General features: G+C 40.2%; 1 protein-coding gene across 4 annotated transcripts; it reads left to right on the top strand.

Annotated features, from left to right (window-relative positions):
• LOC18781399 (ABC transporter B family member 11) lies at nucleotides 246–18,321 on the top strand. 4 transcript variants are annotated; one of them, XM_007213101.2, is made up of 12 exons: nucleotides 254–543; nucleotides 823–877; nucleotides 998–1,176; nucleotides 1,295–1,516; nucleotides 1,664–1,902; nucleotides 2,015–2,540; nucleotides 2,668–2,941; nucleotides 3,490–4,328; nucleotides 4,498–4,764; nucleotides 4,852–5,115; nucleotides 5,261–5,554; nucleotides 5,662–6,385. In XM_007213101.2, exons 1-12 carry the CDS (start codon nucleotides 301–303, stop codon nucleotides 6,016–6,018), a joined length of 3,759 nt encoding a protein of 1,252 aa, XP_007213163.1. In that variant the 5' UTR covers nucleotides 254–300; the 3' UTR covers nucleotides 6,019–6,385. The 4 variants fall into 4 exon arrangements, with proteins under 4 accessions (XP_020415796.1, XP_020415794.1, XP_020415795.1 ...); XM_020560205.1 differs by lacking the exons at nucleotides 4,852–5,115; nucleotides 5,261–5,554; nucleotides 5,662–6,385 and adding exons at nucleotides 17,553–17,816; nucleotides 17,962–18,321 and having other exon boundaries at nucleotides 247–543; XM_020560206.1 differs by lacking the exon at nucleotides 5,662–6,385 and having other exon boundaries at nucleotides 248–543; nucleotides 5,233–5,348.

The raw sequence follows: 20,031 nt of genomic DNA, 5'->3' as shown, positions 1-20,031 counted from the left end.
TGCTGACACTGTTACTGTGTTGCTGCCAATATTACTGTGCTGTTGCTGAAAAAAGACAAGAACTTCACATGTTGTAGATGGATGAGAGAGGCCTAGGACTTGCATGTCGTTGATGTTTAAGATTAGGGGCTTTTCAGCCATTTTAAAAAATAGTTTGGGTGTGTTTGACAGGAGCTTGTTTCTTTTGGGTTTTTTACTAAATTTCTATTAATCAAAAGTCTGGTGGTTAGTGTGAAATAATAATACAACATCAAAAAGCAACACCGAGACCAAGAAGAAGAAGAAGAGAGGAGGTCTAGCATGATGAACAGGGATCATGACAAGAGCAGCTATGGAAGAGACGAGAAAACTGACAAAGTTGCATTTATAAAGTTATTTTCGTTTGCAGACAAGACTGATGTTATGTTGATGCTCGTCGGCACGATTGGTGCCATGGGGAACGGTTCATGTATGTCAATTATGACGATACTGGTTGGGGAGATGAGTGATTCTTTTGGAACTAATCAAAACAATACACACATAGGACTCAGTGTTGTTTCCAAGGTAAACTTATGTTTCACAAGTCTACATACAAGTCACAACCTGAGTTTTAATCTCCACCACTGGAAAAAAAACGTCTACTTTTATTTACATTATCAACTTCTGTTTTAATTTATGAGGTGAAATATTCAAGTTCCAGAAAATCCTGTTCACTTCTGGAGCTCAGGTGTTTTTTTATACATATATTTTGTTTCAAGGTATTCATAACATAATTATAACATGATCTCTTCCTCTACTGATTCGCTGAACATCTTGATGATCACTTATCTTGGAAAATTGCAGGTCTCTCTAAAATTTGTGTATTTGGCTATCTGGGCAGCTGTGGCTGCAACTCTTCGTAAGTACATATCATAAGTTTTTGTTTTTGATAATGCAATGCATGGAGAAATTCCTTTTTCTATATATTAATTGAGCATTTGAACTGATTGATAAGCCTCTGTTTTTTTTTGTTCAATAGAGGTCGGTTGCTGGATGGTAACAGGGGAAAGACAAGCTGCGAGGATAAGAGCTTTGTATTTGAAAACAATATTGAGACAAGATATTGCTTTCTTTGATATGGAAACAAATGGCGGTGGAGAGGTCGTTGGGAGAATGTCCGGCGACACTGTTCTCATACAAAATGCCATGGGTGAGAAGGTACGTGTACTAGTACAAAAAATAAAAATAAAAATCACCTGGAAATGGAATGGAAGAATAGAAACCGTGAAATGTGTTACTCTTCTTATAATAATGTAACAACAACTTGTTGGTGCAGGTTGGGAAATTTGTCCAGCTATTTTCAACATTCATTGCAGGGTTTATAATAGCATTCATCAAAGTGCGGCCTCTTACCCTTGTCATGTTATCCTGTGTTCCTCTGCTTGTGGCAGCTGGTGCATCTATATCCTTCATTGTAACCAAGATGGCATCCCATGGACAAAGTGCTTACGCAAAAGCAGCAAACGTTCTTGATCAGACGATAGGCTCCATTAGAACCGTATGTAGTCACATAATGTACAATTTATTCGCCTTAGAGCTAGATATTGGAATAATTAATTAATTTTTATTTATTTATGTGTGACCAGCCAAGAATATATATGATGATGTTTTTCATTTGGTTGGTTCCTATATATCATATATCTAGGTTGCATCCTTTACTGGAGAGAAGAAAGCTATTACAAGTTACAGTAAAAATCTTGTGGATGCTTACAAATCAGGTGTTCATGAAGGTTCGGCTGCTGGAATAGGTCATGGTTTCGTTATGCTAGTTTTGTTCTTCTCTTATGCCTTGGCTGTATGGTTTGGTTCAAGAATGATAAGGGAAAAAGGATATTCCGGGGGTGATGTGCTGAATGTGATTCTTGCTGTTTTGACTGCATCCATGTAAGCTCCACTCTTAACTTTCAAATTTCTTCCCTTTATTTTTTTCTTTGCTTTTTTCCTTAATAATTTGATAATTTTCTTTCTTTTGGAACTATTTTGGGATATGAGTTAGGTCTCTGGGGCAGGCATCAACATGCTTAAGTGCATTCGCCGCTGGTCAAGTTGCAGCATTTAAGATGTTTGAGACTATCAGTAGGAGGCCAGAGATTGATGCCTATGACGAAAAAGGAAAGACATTGAATGACATTCGTGGAGATATAGAGTTGAGAGAGGTATTTTTCAGTTATCCAGCCAGACCAGATGAACAAATATTCGACGGGTTCTCACTTTATATCCCTAGTGGCACCACCGCAGCTTTGGTTGGAGAAAGTGGAAGTGGGAAGTCAACAGTCATCAGTCTGGTAGAGCGGTTTTATGATCCAAGAGCTGGTGAAGTTTTGATAGATGGTATAAACCTAAAAGAATTTCAGCTCAAATGGATTCGGAGTAAAATTGGTCTTGTCAGCCAGGAACCTGTACTGTTTGCATCCAACATTAAGGAAAATATTGCCTATGGAAAAGATGGTGCTACTCTTGAAGAGATAGAAGCAGCAGCTCAACTTGCAAATGCTGCTAAATTTATTGATAAACTGCCCCAGGTTCTAATTTATTTGCTCTAGCTAGCTCATTTTGATTGAACTGTACATATATATACACGCATGATCATCATAAGAACATAACATAGGCTTACTTCACTTTGGAATTGCATATATATTTCGTGTTCAGGGGTTTGACACCATGGTGGGTGAGCATGGAACTCAGCTGTCTGGTGGGCAGAAGCAGAGAATTGCTATAGCAAGAGCAGTTTTGAAAGATCCACGAATTTTACTTCTGGATGAAGCTACAAGTGCACTTGATGCAGAATCTGAAAGGATAGTTCAAGAAGCATTGGATAGGATTATGGTCAACCGAACTAGTGTTATTGTTGCTCATCGTTTGAGCACGGTGAGGAACGCAGATACAATTGCTATCATTCATAAAGGAAAGATGGTTGAAAGAGGTATTCTATCTAATAAGGCCATTCATAGCACATTCTTTTTATTCTCCCACCCATTGTTTGGAGATTGCAACAAATTAAATTCTGCTGTTTTATGCACACTATCTCATAATTATTTCTGCAGAATTGACTTAGAGGATGATGTAAATAGAGCCAAACAGATTAATAACTAACCTGCAACTAAGAATTTATTTACTGCAAAAGAAAATCATTTTGTCATTTTGTTTAAGATGGTATAGAAAATCAAACTGCATGCATGCCTACTATGCATTTCCTGCTTCTTTCCCATGGATACATCTTTTCTGTGGATAGACTAGTTGGGGATTGGCACTTAGAGCGCAGACGTATGGCTTATAAATAATGTGAAAGGCAACAGAAAGTCCACTGCTGCTGCAGTTAATTATTAGATTGATCTGGTATATTTTTATCTACTAGAGTGAAGAGAAACAGCAGTATATATTCACAATGGAAAGATACACAAAGAGGCTGTCAGCTCTGATCAGTACTTTCTGTATATATCAATTGACAGTAACTTTTTGTCAACTGATCAGGCTCGCACTCAGACTTACTCAAGGATCCTGAAGGAGCATACTCTCAACTTATACGCTTGCAAGAAGTAAACAAGGGATCAGAACAAACAGCAGAAGCTCAAAACAAATCCGAAATTACTACGAAATGTTTTAGACAGTTGAGTCAAAGGACGGCGTTCGTAAGATCCTTAAGTCGGAATTCCTCTGTTGGTAGCATGCGTGAGAACAATAATACATTGCAGGCAGACCCAGAAGCCCCTGCCCTGCCATTAGAGCAACCTCCAAAGATCTCAATGCGCCGTCTTGTTGCCCTCAATAAGCCCGAGATTCCAGTGCTTCTTATTGGGACTGTAGCTGCAATCATCACTGGTGTTATGATTCCAATTTTTGGTTTGCTTTTGTCCAAGGTAGTAAAGACTTTCTATGAACCACCTCGTCAACAAAAGAAAGATTCAGAGTTTTGGGCAATTATGTTTATGACCCTTGGTGTGGCATCATTATTGGTGATCCCAGCCAGTGAATACTTCTTTTCTGTGGCTGGTAGTAAGTTAATTGAACGTATCAGATTGATTTGTTTTGAGAGAGTGGTTCACATGGAGGTTGGGTGGTTTGATGAGGCTGAGAACTCAAGTGGTGCAATTGGTGCCAGGCTCTCAGCAGATGCCGCTCTAGTGCGGGCCCTAGTAGGAGACACACTAGCTCATATAGTTGAGAGCATTGCCACTGCAGCTGCAGGTTTGTTCATTGGTTTTACTGCATGTTGGCAGCTGGCATTCATTTTACTCGCATTGATTCCTCTGATCGGAATTAACGGATATGTTCAAGCAAAGTTCATGAAAGGATTCAGTGCAGATGCAAAGGTATGATCTAGAGCTCCCAGAAAGTAAAAGCTTTCTCATTTAAATACAGTTATAATTTGTCCACATTTACATTTTCAAGTGCCAATTCTGGATTATTAGAACATTTCACAATTTGTAAATTCAAATCCCTTCTTCCTTCTAACGATCAAGATGTATTAAATGGTTGCAGATGATGTATGAGGAAGCAAGCCAAGTTGCAAATGATGCAGTTGGGAGCATAAGAACAGTTGCTTCGTTCTGTGCTGAAGAAAAGGTAATGGACCTATACAGAAGGAAATGTGAAGGCCCTACAGAGGCAGCGAAAAGACAAGGCTTGATCAGCGGAATAGGATTTGGAATATCTTTCTTCTCTCTGTTTTGTGTCTATGCAACCTGTTTCTATGCGGGAGCTAAACTTGTTGAGGCTGGAAAAACAACATTTCCACACGTTTTCCAAGTAATTATTCCCTCCATTAATCGAATAGTTTTTAAAACAAGACTAAAGCATATGCAGATGGTTTTAAGATGTGTATTTGGCCTGCAGGTTTTTTATGCTTTAACCATGGCAGCTATGGGAATTTCTCAGTCGAGCTCCTTTGCTGTTGATTTCAGTAAAGCCAAGAATGCTGCTGCTTCCATATTTGCAATAATAGACAGGAAGTCAAAGATAGACTCTAGTGACGAGTCTGGTGTGAAATTGGACAGCGTAAAGGGAGAGATTGAGCTTCACCATGTAATCTTCAAATATCCATCTAGGCCAGACATACAGATTTTCCGAGACCTAAGTTTGACTATTCATTGTGGCAATGTAAGCACTTCATCATTGATTTGGATTTCAATTCTGTTATTTTTTTTATAAATAAATTTAGTATCTTATAATATTTTAGTTTGATGACATGATGATGAAGTTTAGGTCTTCATATAGGTGGTTCTTTTGTGAATCTCTTTTGCAGACAGTTGCCTTGGTTGGAGAAAGTGGGAGTGGAAAATCCTCAGTAGTAGCATTGTTGCAAAGATTTTATGATCCGGATTCAGGTCATATCACACTTGATGGAATTGAACTTGGAAAATTCCAATTGAAATGGTTAAGGCAACAGATGGGGCTTGTGAGCCAAGAACCTGCTTTATTTAACGACACCATCCGCGCCAACATTGCATATGGAAAAGAAGGAGATGCAACTGAGGCCGAAATTATAGCTGCATCCGAGTTGGCCAATGCCTACAGGTTCATTAGTAGCTTAGGACAGGTTAGAACATTAATGCATTATAATAAATGTTTTTGGGTACAAGTCAACTGATCTTAGTTATAACTTATAATAGATTGTTGCAACATTAATCCGAATGCATTATGCAGGGGTTTGACACCATAGTAGGAGAACGAGGAGTGCAATTATCCGGGGGACAGAAGCAACGCATAGCCATTGCGCGTGCTATAATCAAGAGCCCCAAGATATTACTGTTAGATGAAGCTACAAGTGCACTCGATGCTGAATCTGAGAGAGTGGTTCAAGATGCATTAGACGGAGTGATGGTAAACCGGACCACAGTGGTGGTTGCCCATAGACTATCCACAATCAAGAATGCTGATGTGATCGCAGTGGTAAAAAATGGGGTTATCGTAGAGAGAGGCAAGCATGATACTTTGATGAATATCTCGAATGGATCTTATGCATCCTTAGTAGCTCTTCACATGAGCGCTTCAACTGCATGAGATTCTTGTACATCTATCCTTTTCTTTGTAATGGTTTGGTTAAAATCTGCCACCTTTTCTTTTCTCACCAAAGACTAAAGAGAACTGCATGAGTCTTCAACAGGTTGTTACTTGTTTTTTTTTTTTGGGTTGCAGATCAAACATCTTCTTTAGCTGCTTCCCTTGTTCATCAATTCGCAACTTTAAATTTCGCTGAATCTGTTCGTGCAAGTAAATAAATGAAATTGAAATATTAGAATGTAACAAGAGGTACTTGGCATTGTGTTTTCTATTAGTCCTCTGCAACATCAAAGTCTTCCAAGTTCAGAGATCTCTTTTTACTGGCACAAAGACAAGCCGTGAGAATTCCTATCACTGATTTGGCTAATGTTATGAGTTCCAAACCAGTTTACAGTTATTAACCCCAACAAGGACTCTAATGCAGAGTAAAATACAATGTGGAAACAAGAAATTCAATGGATCCCATATATAAAAATCATATAATCTTGAGACACCACTAAGATAGTGAGATGGATCTCATCCGTACATTTTGAATGGTTGTTAGTTTAAGAGAGAAGAAGTTGTTAGTGGGATTAGCACTTTGAATGGTTCTTAGTGGGATTAGCACTTTGAATGATTTACTTTAGGGGACAATAACAACTTAGAATGGAAAACTTTTGAAAAAGTAACAAAATATTTTTTATTTTATTGATTGAAATAAGAAGGGTACAAGGCTTGAGAGTTTGTTGGATACAAGAGTTGGCTGATGGGAGAGTTAGACAGCTGTGGTTTTCAGCTTTTCTTACTTACAATTTTGTATAGGCATCAAGCCTATATATTGGAGACTTAACCGACAATAGCTTAGTTGGTGGGATTAGCACTTTGAATATTTTATATTAAAGTACACTTTTGATCTCTCAGAATTTTTGTATTCACCGACTTTGTTAAAGTCGGTTTGCACATTCATTCAAATTCTCTAGACTTTACTTTTCTATATTTTTCAAGACCTTTCTATATTATTCTATATTTTTAACACTTCTTCTTAATGCACATTTATGTTACTCCGAGCATGTTTCGTAGCAGTTCGAATTTTGGATTTGGATGTGCCTTAGTGAGAATGTCTGCAATTTGCTCCTCTGTCTTGCAGTACTTGAGCTCAACTTCTTTGTTTGCTGAGACTTCTCATAAGAAGTGATGCTTGATGGCGATATGCTTTGTCCTACTATGGAACACTGGTTTCTTTGCCATTGTTATAGCGGACTTGTTGTCGCAAAGTATTTCAGTAGCTTTGTTTGGCATTCTCCCGTATCTTCAAATATTCTTCTGAGCCATATAGCTTGGCATGCTGAACTTACTGCTGTTACGTACTCGGCTTATGCTAATGATTGATCCACAGTCTCTTGTTTTTTTTATGACCATGAAAATATTCCGGACCCAATTGTAAATGCATAGCCTGATGTGCTTTTCATGTCATCCACTGATATAGCCCAATCACTGTCCGTGTAGCCAAATAGTCTTGGATCTGTAGTAGACTTATACCATATGCCATAGTCAATTGTGCCTTGTGTTGAGGCCCAAAAAATCCACAGTTCAGCCCAATTAAATTCTCGGCTCAATGCGATACCTTACCGAGAAGAAACCCGATTTGGGCACGCAAAAGTTTGTCATACGCGTTTGCACACATGCCACGCCAAGCAAATGAGCAACACGCCACGTTACAAGCTTAACCGGGCCCAAGCCACGCAAGAGGCCCGGGGCTTGCTTGACTGGGTTGTGGTATGGATAGTAATAAGTTGACATGAGGCCCATTGATGAGTCGAGAAATGGAAGTCCCGGGGTTGCTTGGGAGCCCCAGAACTCAAGCCCATTTCTTAGGCCCAAATATGTGGGTGAGCACAAAGACATAAAAATAGCCCATTACTTCAACCAAAATAGTCCATTAACTCAACCAAAATAACCCAACAATTGATGAAGTTAGCCCATTCACTTGATAAACCAACTTATTGTCCTAGAAGGCCCAAGCAACTCAAGAAAATTGTGTTGAGGCCCAAAAAATCCACAGTTCAGCCCAATTAAATTCTCGGCTCAATGCGATACCTTACCGAGAAGAAACCCGATTTGGGCACGAGAAAGTTTGTCATACGCGTTTGCACACATGCCACGCCAAGCAAATGAGCAACACGCCACGTTACAAGCTTAACCGGGCCCAAGCCACGCAAGAGGCCCGGGGCTTGCTTGAGTGGGTTGTGGTATGGATAGTAATAAGTTGACATGAGGCCCATTGATGAGTCGAGAAATGGAAGTCCCGGGGTTGCTTGGGAGCCCCAGAACTCAAGCCCATTTCTTAGGCCCAAATATGTGGGTGAGCACAAAGACATAAAAATAGCCCATTACTTCAACCAAAATAGTCTATTAACTCAACCAAAATAACCCAACAATTGATGAAGTTAGCCCATTCACTTGATAAACCAACTTATTGTCCTAGAAGGCCCAAGCAACTCAAGAAAATATCTGCAAAATCTCCAGCACCTAGGTGAAAACAAAAGCCATGATGAAAGCCAAAATATCCATGTGTGTAAGCTGCTGGGAAGCTCCAACACATGGGAGGGAACAAGTTTCAAGCAAAAACATCCAAAAAACCAAGGCACACTTGAGCAAAACACCCTTCAAACCAGTATACATGCCCATTTCTTTCCCTCATCAGACCTAGCCTTGGAAGATGGGAGAAAAGAAGGAAGAAAGATGGCTGAAAATAGGGATTCTCCATTGAGGCAGCTGCAGGAAAAGGGCCTTGAGCTCCCAAAAATCCCTGATTTTGTGCAAATGGGCAGAGAAAATTTCACCAAAATAGGATGATTGAAGAGATGAAGAGGGAAAGGAAGGGAAAGACTTGACCAAATTATACAGAAATCATTTGGGTTTCTTGGAAAATGATAGCATTCAGCGCCTATAAAAAGAGGCATTTCCTACCCATCATCACAACACACATCTGGAGAGCAAGCTTTATCTCTCAACTCTGAAACATCTAAAATTTCGAGCTCATCCTTCCATCTCTTCCCATTTTCCCTTTTGGAAAACTTTTCCAAAGCTTGACAGAGTTTTCGTCGAGCTGCCGGAAACTACCTAGCACCCCACTACTTCATCATTAGCTAAAACAACCACATCTAGAGAGCAAACTTCCTCTCTCACCTGCAAGACCCAGCAAATTCGTGCTCTATTCATCATTTTTCCCCCAAGAACGCATAACTTTCTCTTCGGTGCTAAACTTATGGCAACTTTGCCCTTCCTCTTGCCAAACCTCTAACTGTGAGAATGGTATATTTGCCCTTCCTCTTGCCAAACCTCTGACCATAGTTCTTGGCAAACCTCTTCCCACACCTTTTGCCAACTAAAGAAATGTTTAGGCCAAAATTCCACACGCCCAGGGCTGGAGGCCCAGAAAGACAAAGCAATCTCAAGATCAAAGCAGTTTTGACTTTTCGTTGATGGAGCCAGAAGATTCTCATCTCTGTTAATGGGCTGCTTGGACAGAAGGATTGCATCATAAAGCCCAACCCTCTTCCACTGAGCGCCATACCTTGGGAGAACCCTATCAATCCTGTCTACCCACTTCACTGCGCTATTTCTCACTTCACTAGAGGGAAATGAGCGGATTAAATTCTTGCTGACCTAGGTGTGAGAAGCTAGGGCAGAAGAGCTTTGAAAGCATAGAGGAGCTTCAACATCTTCTTTAATCAATTTTGTCAGCAGGGACAAAACCAAACCAATAAGGCCCCAGAACAAGAGTGTTCTCGAACAAATGTAACACGTTCTCATTCAGAACTCTCTGGGCAAAAGGATGAAGCTTGCTCCGGATTTCAATCTCATGTTTATCAACGCTTCCGCTAGTAATGAAGGCAGGGGGAATAGAAGGAGACGACGAAGCAGCACGAGTTTTTAGGGAGGCCATTTTTAGTTTTAAAATTGGAATAGAAGGAATCAAATCATAAGAAATCAAGGTTGGGTCGCAGAAAAAGGCAAAAGAATTCTGAGGACTTTGAAAGAAATCAGAGTCTGAAAGAGTTAGGTTTTCATATTAACAGGAGCTTAGGGTTCAAAATTCTTTTGAAAAGGGCTCGAAATCATGGAAAGAAGAAGGCAAAACGTCATTTGATGATGGCTAGCTAGTAACTAGCTAATAACTACCCAGTTTCTGACGAAGTCTAGTTCAGTAGACAAGACGTGGCAGACGTGGATTAGTTAAAGCAAAGGAGAGTGGCACGCAACATTAATGGCCAATTAATTCAAATCTGAACTGTTAAAAATTGGAACCATTTTCCAAAACAGTTCATATTCAAGGGGGGCATTGTTTGGGCCAAAATTCCACACGCCCAGCGCTGGAGGCCCAGAAAGACAAAGCAATCTCAGGATCTAAGTAGTTTGAGCTTTTTATTCAATTGGAATCAAGAGCCCAAAATCAAAAAGCCCATGTCAATTTCGGGCAGCCACCAGAGTCTTTCTCAAGAATGGGCCAATTCTCAACACACCTAGCCCATTTCTTTTTCAGGAAAGGGCCATGAGACAAAACACATGGGTTTTTTATCCAGTAAAAGAGACTAGCTGTAAGATCCCACATCAACCAACGGAGAGGGGGTGATGTGCCTTATATGTGCACACCCACATCCATCTACCACGAGGCCTTTTGGGAGCTCACCGGCTTCGGAGTCGTAGGAACTCCGAAGTTAAGCGAGTTGGGAACTAGAGCAATCCCAGGATGGGTGACCCACTAGGAAGTTGCTCGTGAGCTCCCAGAAACAAAACCGTGAGGGCCAAAGAGGGGGGGCCTAAAGCGGACAATATCGTGCTACGGCGGAGCCGATCCCGGGATGTGACAATTTGGTATCAGAGCCACTCTGCCGTGTGGTGCGAGTGTGCCGACGAGGACGTCAGGCCCTTAAGGGGGGTGGATTGTAAGATCCCACATCAACCAACGGAGAGGGGGTAATGTGCCTTATATGTGCACACCCGCATCCATCTAGCACGAGGCCTTTTGGGAGCCCACTGGCTTCGGAGTCGTAGGAACTCCGAAGTTAAGCGAGTTGGGAACTAGAGCAATCCCAGGATGGGTGACCCACTGGGAAGTTGCTCGTGAGCTCCTAGAAACAAAACCGTGAGGGCCAGAGAGGGGGGGCCTAAAGTGGACAATATCGTGCTACGGCGGAGCCGATCCCGGGATGTGACACTAGCCCAGCCCTTTTTTACACCATTGATCTCAAAACCCATAAAACAAGTCATCAGATCTTTTTGGAAAAATCTATTCTCAAAGAAGCCCACATGGCTACCTGACTTTGAAAAGTCAATAAATTCAACTAGTCACAAGAGAATTGACAGGGAATTAATGACGGCAGGTCTTAAACAGGCAAATGTCTCCAATATTTTCAGTCAAAAGAAGATCAAAATCCCTTTCTATATAATTCTACATCAGGACAGGCATCATTTCCAAGGGATAAGCAAACTACATTTTCTAAAGAGATAAGTAGGGTGCAGGGAGTTGTTCATCTGGAAAATCAAACTAACCATCACGGCAGATTGAAACCTTGCAAAGAGCAGGTAGAAGTTGAAAAGGGATTAGGCTTTCTTTAAAATAAAAAAAAACAGAGAAAGAACTGACTGTTGATAGCTTTTTGACAGAATAGATTAAAATCCCCTTTTTCTTGACATTTAAAATAAAAGATCTTGCCTTTAGGAAATCTGCCGCCCATTATTAAAAGATTAGAAATCCCACTCCAGCATTTCCTATAAATATGAGAGAAGGTGAACAAATCAAGGATAGCCAAAAAAATCAATCAAAGACAAAAACTCAAAATGATCACTTGATCTCAAAAGCCTTCAAAACACTTAAGCAACCAAAAGCTCGTTGAGCTACAAGAAACAAGTCAGCTATAAATCCAGAATCACTAACTCCAGTTCAGTTTCAGAGAAATAATTATTCAAAGCTAGAGTTCTCTCATTACAAATTTGGTTCAGCACAAGCCAAATCAAGCAGAGTTCGGGTTTTTACAAATATGAAAACCTCAACAAATTTATGGAGAGCCCTGACCAAGCAGAACAGGTACTACAATGCAGTTCCAGCTCAGTAATCATCAAATCCAGCCACTTCTGCCCCTTCCAAACTGAAGAGGTCCTAATTCTGCCCATCCAAAAAGCCTTCCAAGGCTTGAAACAGATTAAAGCTCTGCCAAACTCGAACGTTGATATCAATTTATAGCTGAAGCTTGACAGTTGAAGGTGTTGATAGTCCAATCCAACACAGACATACCCAGTCCAGCCCGGATCAGAAGCATCTATCCAGGCAAAAATTGAAGACCAACGCTCTTTTTTCTCTTTTAGAGTTGGTCTTTCCTTTTTAAGCTTACCAAAGGACAGTTCTGCCTAAAAAATCCACTTTCTTATCATTTATTCTGGGCAGAACTACAAGTTTTGTACTGTGAAAAATTGTGAAGTTCTGACCAGTCTGAGGCAAGAAAAGAACTTACTTGAGAGATATTCATCACCGAAATTCACAATCGCTTGTTTAGAAATTAGTAACTTGGGGCGCAAGTTATCCATTTTGTAAAGAAGTCTGCTAGGGTTTTTGTTGCTAGCAGTGGCACGCTCATACACAAAAGAAAGTTGACTTGTTAACTAGTCAATGGTTTTCAAGACAATGGGGAACTTTACCCTACCATCACAGGAACGAATATAAAACGGGTGAACAAGAAAGAGGACCAATATAAGTTCTCAACTATATTGCAAAAAAGTGAGTGAGCATATTTGAAAAATAAACCCCAAACAACATACGCGTTGTTGGGAAAAAGTAGCAACTTCAGTTGCAACAGCTGGAGCCTCATTGGCTCTTCCTCTTCATCTGGCCAACCCTCTTCCCATATCTCTTAGCATACTTCTTGGCCAACCTCTTATACCTCTTGCCACCTAAACAAAGAGGACCAATATAAGTTCGCAACTACATTACAAATTTGTGAGACAGCATATTTGCAGAAAAATACCCCAAAAAACGTACACTTTGTTGAGAAGAAGTAGCAACTTCTTTTGCAACAGCTGGAGCCTCGTTGGCTATTCCTCTTTCTCGTCCTCTACCCCTCAGTCAAACTACCCCTCCCTTAGTGTGGACCTCTTTTTAGGCAGAAGATGCATTTGCCTGCAAGAGCACAAGGAATTATTACTTCCAAAACATGTAACAACTCTAAATTTGCATAATAAATAATTACCTATTGATTTTCTGAGTTCTGTCTGTCACACGTTGCCCTACTATGGCCACTTTGACCACATCTCCTACATGTGATCTTAATAAAAAGTCTTCTAAGCTTGTCTCTTGGTTGAACATAATTTGGAGGCATTGGATGTGGTGGGGGTGGTGGTGGTACCAGAATTTCAGCAGGTTCTTTGGACCTAGTTTTTTTTTGCCTTCCTAGCTGTACCCTAACATTTGGGGGATGTATTGGAGGATGCCCAGAGTTAGCCCACTGGTCCATTGAAGGGATGGGGTGAATCATTGGTTCATATGACTTCATATAAGTTGCAGGCTTGTAACATTCACCCACATAATCAATGGGGCTTTCATCCCTTTGAAAAATTGCAGAAATTGCATGGCCAATCCCACCTCCGACAAGAACATGTCCTTGCCCTAAAATCCACAACAAATTCTCCACCATACATGTGGGACACTTGATATGTTTGCGAGCCAACCAGTCGATGAATGCATGTGGAGGCATCTAACTTGTACTTCTCAATTATCTTCAAGATTCTTGGCCCAACTGGATATTTCCATTTCGGACATGCAGCCCTTCTATTTGCCATCATAAGCATCACAAGACTCTTATTCTCACCAAGCAAGCCAAAATGAACTGATCTCTTGCATCTACTATTGCTGAATTGAAACTTTCACAAAGATTGTTCAACAACAGATCACACTTAAACCGTGTATGAAAATGAGATCTGCTCCAATTCTTTGCAAGTCTCTTACTGAGCCATTTCCACGCTTCCTCATCCTCTTGTTTCATATTTTCCATTTCAGCTTCCCACCAAGGCATAGTTGTGGCTCTTGCAAGACATAGTTATGGCTCTTGCTGTAGCCTATAATATGTGTTTTAGAGCAAGATCAGAGTGTGATGATCTAAAGTTATTATATAAGTGTCACACACATCTTGTGCTCTGCAGTTGGATGTATAGTTTCAATTGCAGGTATGAGTCCCTTTTGCTTGTCACTAATGAACACATATGACAAACCATTTGTAATCTTTAGATCTTCAATCAACAGCCTAAGAAACCAAATCCACGATTGTTTGATTTCAATCTCAACAACTGCATAAGCAATTGGGAAACTGCCATTGTTGCCAGCCACCCCAACTACTGACAAAATCTGGCTAGGACAAAGACCTTTTACGTGGCACCCATCCACACTAATAACTGGTCTGCATCAATCTAAAAACCCTTGCCTGCTACCAACGAAGCAAACACACATCCTTAGAAAGATAGCTTGGCCCCCCACTTGTTCAGTTTTAATTACAACTGTACTTCCCTTGTTTGCCTTCTTCAATTCCTCTGCATAATCCCTTAACCTAGCATATTGTTCTATGTAACTCCCTTCAATCATTACTTTGGCCCTCTTTTTGGCCTTGTATATTTGATGTCTTGTGACATTCATCCAATAATCCTCCAAAACATCCTCTTGCAATGATTTCACATCCAAGTCTGTGTCTCCCTTCAGCTTCTTAGAACACCTATTGCAAAGCCACTTGGATGAGGCATACTTCAACTTGTCGACCCTCCCACAAGTGTGTTCCAAGCTCATAGTTTTGATTACAAATGTAGATTCACTCTTATCTATCTTTGAAGCATATAAATAAAATGGACATTTCAGTCCTCACATACATACTGCTTGGAGCCTCACTTTGTAAATTTTTTTTTAATTTTATCAACTTACCATGTATAATTGCATACTCCTCCATAGCTTCTCTTCAATACCTTTTTGTTTACAAATCGCATTCTCATCCTAAACTCTGGATTCCTTAAATCCACCTCTCTCCTGTACTCCTTCAACTTTGGCAATTTTTTTTTTCTTTCTTTTGCCCTTTTCCTCACCATTACCCTGATCTTGATCCTCTTCATCACTTCCTGTGTCCAAATCTGATGTGTTAGCACCATTTGATGATACCTCTCCTGGAGCTTCATAAGTAGGCCCAACTTTCTCATGTCCATAGGGCTAAACAGTAGGCCCAACATTCGTACATGCATTGGGGGCAATAGTAGGCTCAACATTCTCACCTGTATTGGGCTGAACAGTAGGCCGAACGTTCTCACCTGCTTTGGGCTCACCACTTAGGCCCCCAACTACCACATTCTCAGCTACAAGCACCTCATCCTCTTGTTCACTAAATTCATAATCACAATCCACAAATTCTGCATCATTTTCCTCATTTTCCCCTTCATTTCCAACCTCTCCATTCTCAGTTGCTGCAGCCTCATTTTCCCCTTCATTTCCAACTTCTACATCTACATCTGCATCCCTTGGTTCACTAAATGTGTGCCATGTAACACCCTTCCCATCATTTTCTACATCTGCATCATAGTTATATTATGCAATATCCAAACTAGGCCATGCAGCAAATGCTTGACTCCCAAACCCATTACCATTTGAATTTTCCAAATCTGTATAGTACAACACATGAACCCTATTACATAGCATGTATCCAACCATTTCAACTACTTTAGCATCAGAGGTAATAAGCTCCAATATGTTACTATCCTTTTGTCCAGCCTTTCTATACCTAATCTCCATAGTTTGCTCAATTTTCGAAACATCTATTGTATACCCCAACTCTTTCCCTATCTTCCTTAAATCCAGCAATGACAGAAAGTCATCAACAACATTATCTAAATAACAGACCTTACCACCTTTATAAACTCCATTTTCAAACATACCCCCATGGTGTAGTTCAAGAGTGAATCTGTCAGAGATAGCTGAAAAAAGTACACCTCAAATTTCAAAGTTAGCTGCACACACATCTCGTTTATCTAATGCCATAGGTTTAGGGTTTTAATTTTTTTTTACAGTTTCACTCAATACTAATAGTGAATTAAGTGTGAAGCAGACAACAAAGGGACCACACCAAACATAAAAACCTATACTTTGCAGTCAATGCCAGCATAAAGGAAATAAAATGCCAGAGATTTTAAACATAAAGAAACTGACCTTTGGACCAACACTTGCAAACAAAAAGCATCGATTTGCAAAACAAGATGAATATAAAATACAGACAGAGAATCTCTTACCGTATTTGGGATTCTCTCCACCCCAACGGAACTTGAACTCCATCAGTGACAAGCATCCACAATGATCGAAATCCAGAAATTCCCGCAAAACCCGCAAATAGGAACCCTAGCAACTCCAAAATCTTTACTGTTGCCTTTGCACCTCCTGTTTCCCGAACTGAAGACTTCATCTTTGGCTAATCGAAGAAGACAATCAAAGCCTTTTAAGGTTTAAAAAGACGCATATACCTTTTCAGGTTTAAAAAGACGCATATACCCATCGTAGACCCCACCACTGGCATTGACTTGTTAAAAACTCACAGAAAATGTAACGGTTGGATCAAATGGGCGATTAAAATAGAGTTTATGGACCATTTGAACGAATAATTTAATTGAGGAACCAAAATGTAAATCGCGTACAAGTTTAAGGACCGTTTGAGTAAGTTACCCTAAGTACTTCTGATCTTTCTCATAGAAAATACACCCACGTCTCATTCTAGTATAGTCATCTATGAATAGGATAAAGTACTTATTGTTATCAAGAGATGAAGTCCTCATGGGTCCACAAACGTATGTGTGAACAAGTTCCAACAAGGCATTAGCTCTCCAAGCCTTTCCAGATGGAAATGCTTGTCAATGTTGTTTGCCAAGTTGGCAACCTTCACAAACATCATGGATCTCTTTTATGCTTGGAAGGTCTCTTATCATATTCTTTTGGTAAAGAGTTTTTTTGTTGCAGATCAAACATCTTTTTCAGCTGCTTCCCTTGTTCATCAATTTGCAACTTGAAATTTAGCTGAATCTGTTTGTGCAAGTAAATAAATGAAATTGAAATATTAGAATGTAACCAGAGGTACTTGGCATTGTGTTTTATATTAGTCCTCTGCAACATCAAAGTCTTCCAAGTTCAGAGATCTCTTTTTACTGGCACAAAGACAAGCCCTGAGAATTCCTAACTGATTTAGCTAATGTTATGAGTTGCAAACCAGTTTACAGTTATTAACCCTAACAAGGACTCTAATGCAGAGTAAAATACAATGTGGAAACAAGAAACTCAATGGATCCTATATATAAAAATCATATAATCTTGACACACCACTGGGATAGTGAGATGGATCTCGTCTATGCACCTGTAACGAAGAGGCCTCTCGACATGTAGTTGCAGTTGCAGCGCCTCTCTGATTCTTCCCTCCATTAATCAAATAGTTGTTAAAACAAGACCAAAGCATATGTAGATGGTTTTAAGATGTGTATTTGGCCTGCAGGTTTTTTATGCCTTAACCATGGCAGCTATGGGAATTTCTCAGTCGTGCTCCTTTGCTGTTGATTTTAGTAAAGCCAAGAATGCTGCTGCTTCCATATTTGCAATAATAGACAGGAAGTCAAAGATAGACTCTAGTGACGAGTCTGGTGTGAAATTGGACATCGTAAAGGGAGAGATTGAGCTTCACCATGTAATCTTTAAATATCCATCTAGGCAAGACATACAGATTTTCCGAGACCTAAGTTTGACTATCCATTGTGGCAATGTAAGCACTTCATCATTGATTTGGATTTCAATTCTGTTATTTTTTTTATAAATAAATTTATTATCTTATAATATTTTAGTTTGATGACATGATGATGAAGTTTAGGTCTTCATATAGGTGGTTCTTTTGTGAATCTCTTTTGCAGACAGTTGCCTTGGTTGGAGAAAGTGGGAGTGGAAAATCCTCAGTAGTAGCATTGTTGCAAAGATTTTATGATCCGGATTCAGGTCATATCACACTTGATGGAATTGAACTTGGAAAATTCCAATTGAAATGGTTAAGGCAACAGATGGGGCTTGTGAGCCAAGAACCTGCTTTATTTAACGACACCATCCGCGCCAACATTGCATATGGAAAAGAAGGAGATGCAACTGAGGCCGAAATTATAGCTGCATCCGAGTTGGCCAATGCCTACAGGTTCATTAGTAGCTTAGGACAGGTTAGAACATTAATGCATTATAATAAATGTTTTTGGGTACAAGTCAACTGAAAATATTCCAGACCCAATTGTAAATGCATTATAATAAATGAAAATATTCCAGACCCAATTGTAAATGCATAGCCTGATGTGCTTTTCATGTCATCCATTTATCCAGCCCAATCACTGTCTGTGTAGCCAATTAGTCTTGGATCTGTAGTAGACTTATACCATATGCCATAGTAAATTGTGCTGTGTGTTGAGGCCCAAAAAATTCACGGTTCGGCCCAGTGCGATACCTTACCGAGAAGAAACCCGATTTGGGCACACGAAAGTTCATCATATGCGTTTGCACACATGCCACGCCAAGCAAATAAGCAACACGCCACGCTACAAGCTTAAGTGGGCCTAAGCCGCGCAAGATGCCTGGGCTTGCTTGAGTGGGTTGTTGTATGGATGGTAATAAGTTGACATGAGACCCATTGATGGGCTGAGAAATGGAAGTCCCGGGGTTGCTTGGGAGCCCCAGAACTCAAGCCCATTTCTTAGGCCCAAATATGTTACTTCAACCAAAATAGCCCATTACTTCAACCAAAATAGCCATTAACTCAACAAAAATAACCCAACAATTGATGAAGTTAGCCCATTCACTTGATAAACCAACTTATTGTCCTAGAAGGCCCAAGACACTCAAGAAAATATCTGCAAAATCGCCAGCACCTAGCTGAAAACAAAAACCACAATGAAAGCCAAAATATCCATGTGTGTAAGCTGCTGGGAAGCTCCAGCACATGGGAGGGAACAAATTTCAAGTAAAATCATCCAAAAAAACCAAGGGATACTTGAGCAAAACACCCTCCAAACCAGTGTACATACCCATTTCTTTCCCTCATCAAACCTAGCCTTGGAAGAGGGGAGAAAAGAAGGAAGAAAGATGGCTGAAAATGGGGATTCTCCACTGAGGCAGCTGTGGGAAAGGGGCCTTGAGCTCCCAAAAATCCCTAATTTTGTGCAAATGGGCAGAAGAATTTTCACTAAAATAGGATGATTGAAGGGATGAGGGGAGAAAAGAAGGGAAAGACTTGATCGAATTATACAAAAACCATTAGGGTTTCTTGGAAAATGATAGCTTCCAGCGCCTATAAAAAGGGCATTTCCTACCCATCATCACAACACACATCTGGAGAGCAAGCTTTATCTCTCACCTTTGAAACATCTGCAATTTCGAGCTCATCCTTCCATCTCTTCCAATTTTTCCTTTTGGTAAACTTTTCCAAAGCTTGACAGAGTTTTCGTCAAGCTGCCGGAAACTACCTAGCAGCCCACTACTTCATCATTAGCTAAAACAACCACATCTAGAGAGCAAGCTTCCTCTCTCACCTGCAAGACCCCGCAAATTAGTGCTCTATTCATCCTTTTTCCCCCAAGAACACATAACTTTCTCTTCAGTGCTAAACTCATGGCAACTTTGCTTCCATGTCACAAGCCTCTCATGCCAAGCTAAGATTCTACCTGTAAGCATAAAGAATTTATCTGTAAGCAGCCATTATTTTTTTAGGTGAAGGTAACCAAGGTGTTTCCTAAGGCATCTCTGTCCTTTCGAAGCATTTTTTGGGGCTTGATCTTCGAACTCAGGCTCAATGGGCAATTTCATCCATTTTGCTATTTACGGCAGCCCAGACCTGTAGTAGCTGCCGGAACGAAAAGCCCCTACATAAATAGGCAACTTCACTAGGGATCAGGCTGTTATCTTCACCAATGCCTCCAGAGAAGAAGCCCAGAAGCAATAAACCAGAG

Source organism: Prunus persica, chromosome G3 (assembly GCF_000346465.2).
Source record: "Prunus persica cultivar Lovell chromosome G3, Prunus_persica_NCBIv2, whole genome shotgun sequence".
In the NCBI taxonomy this organism is placed as follows: domain Eukaryota; kingdom Viridiplantae; phylum Streptophyta; class Magnoliopsida; order Rosales; family Rosaceae; genus Prunus; species Prunus persica.
Note: the sequence above shows the minus strand (reverse complement) of the source record. Positions and strands in the feature narration are given on the sequence as shown.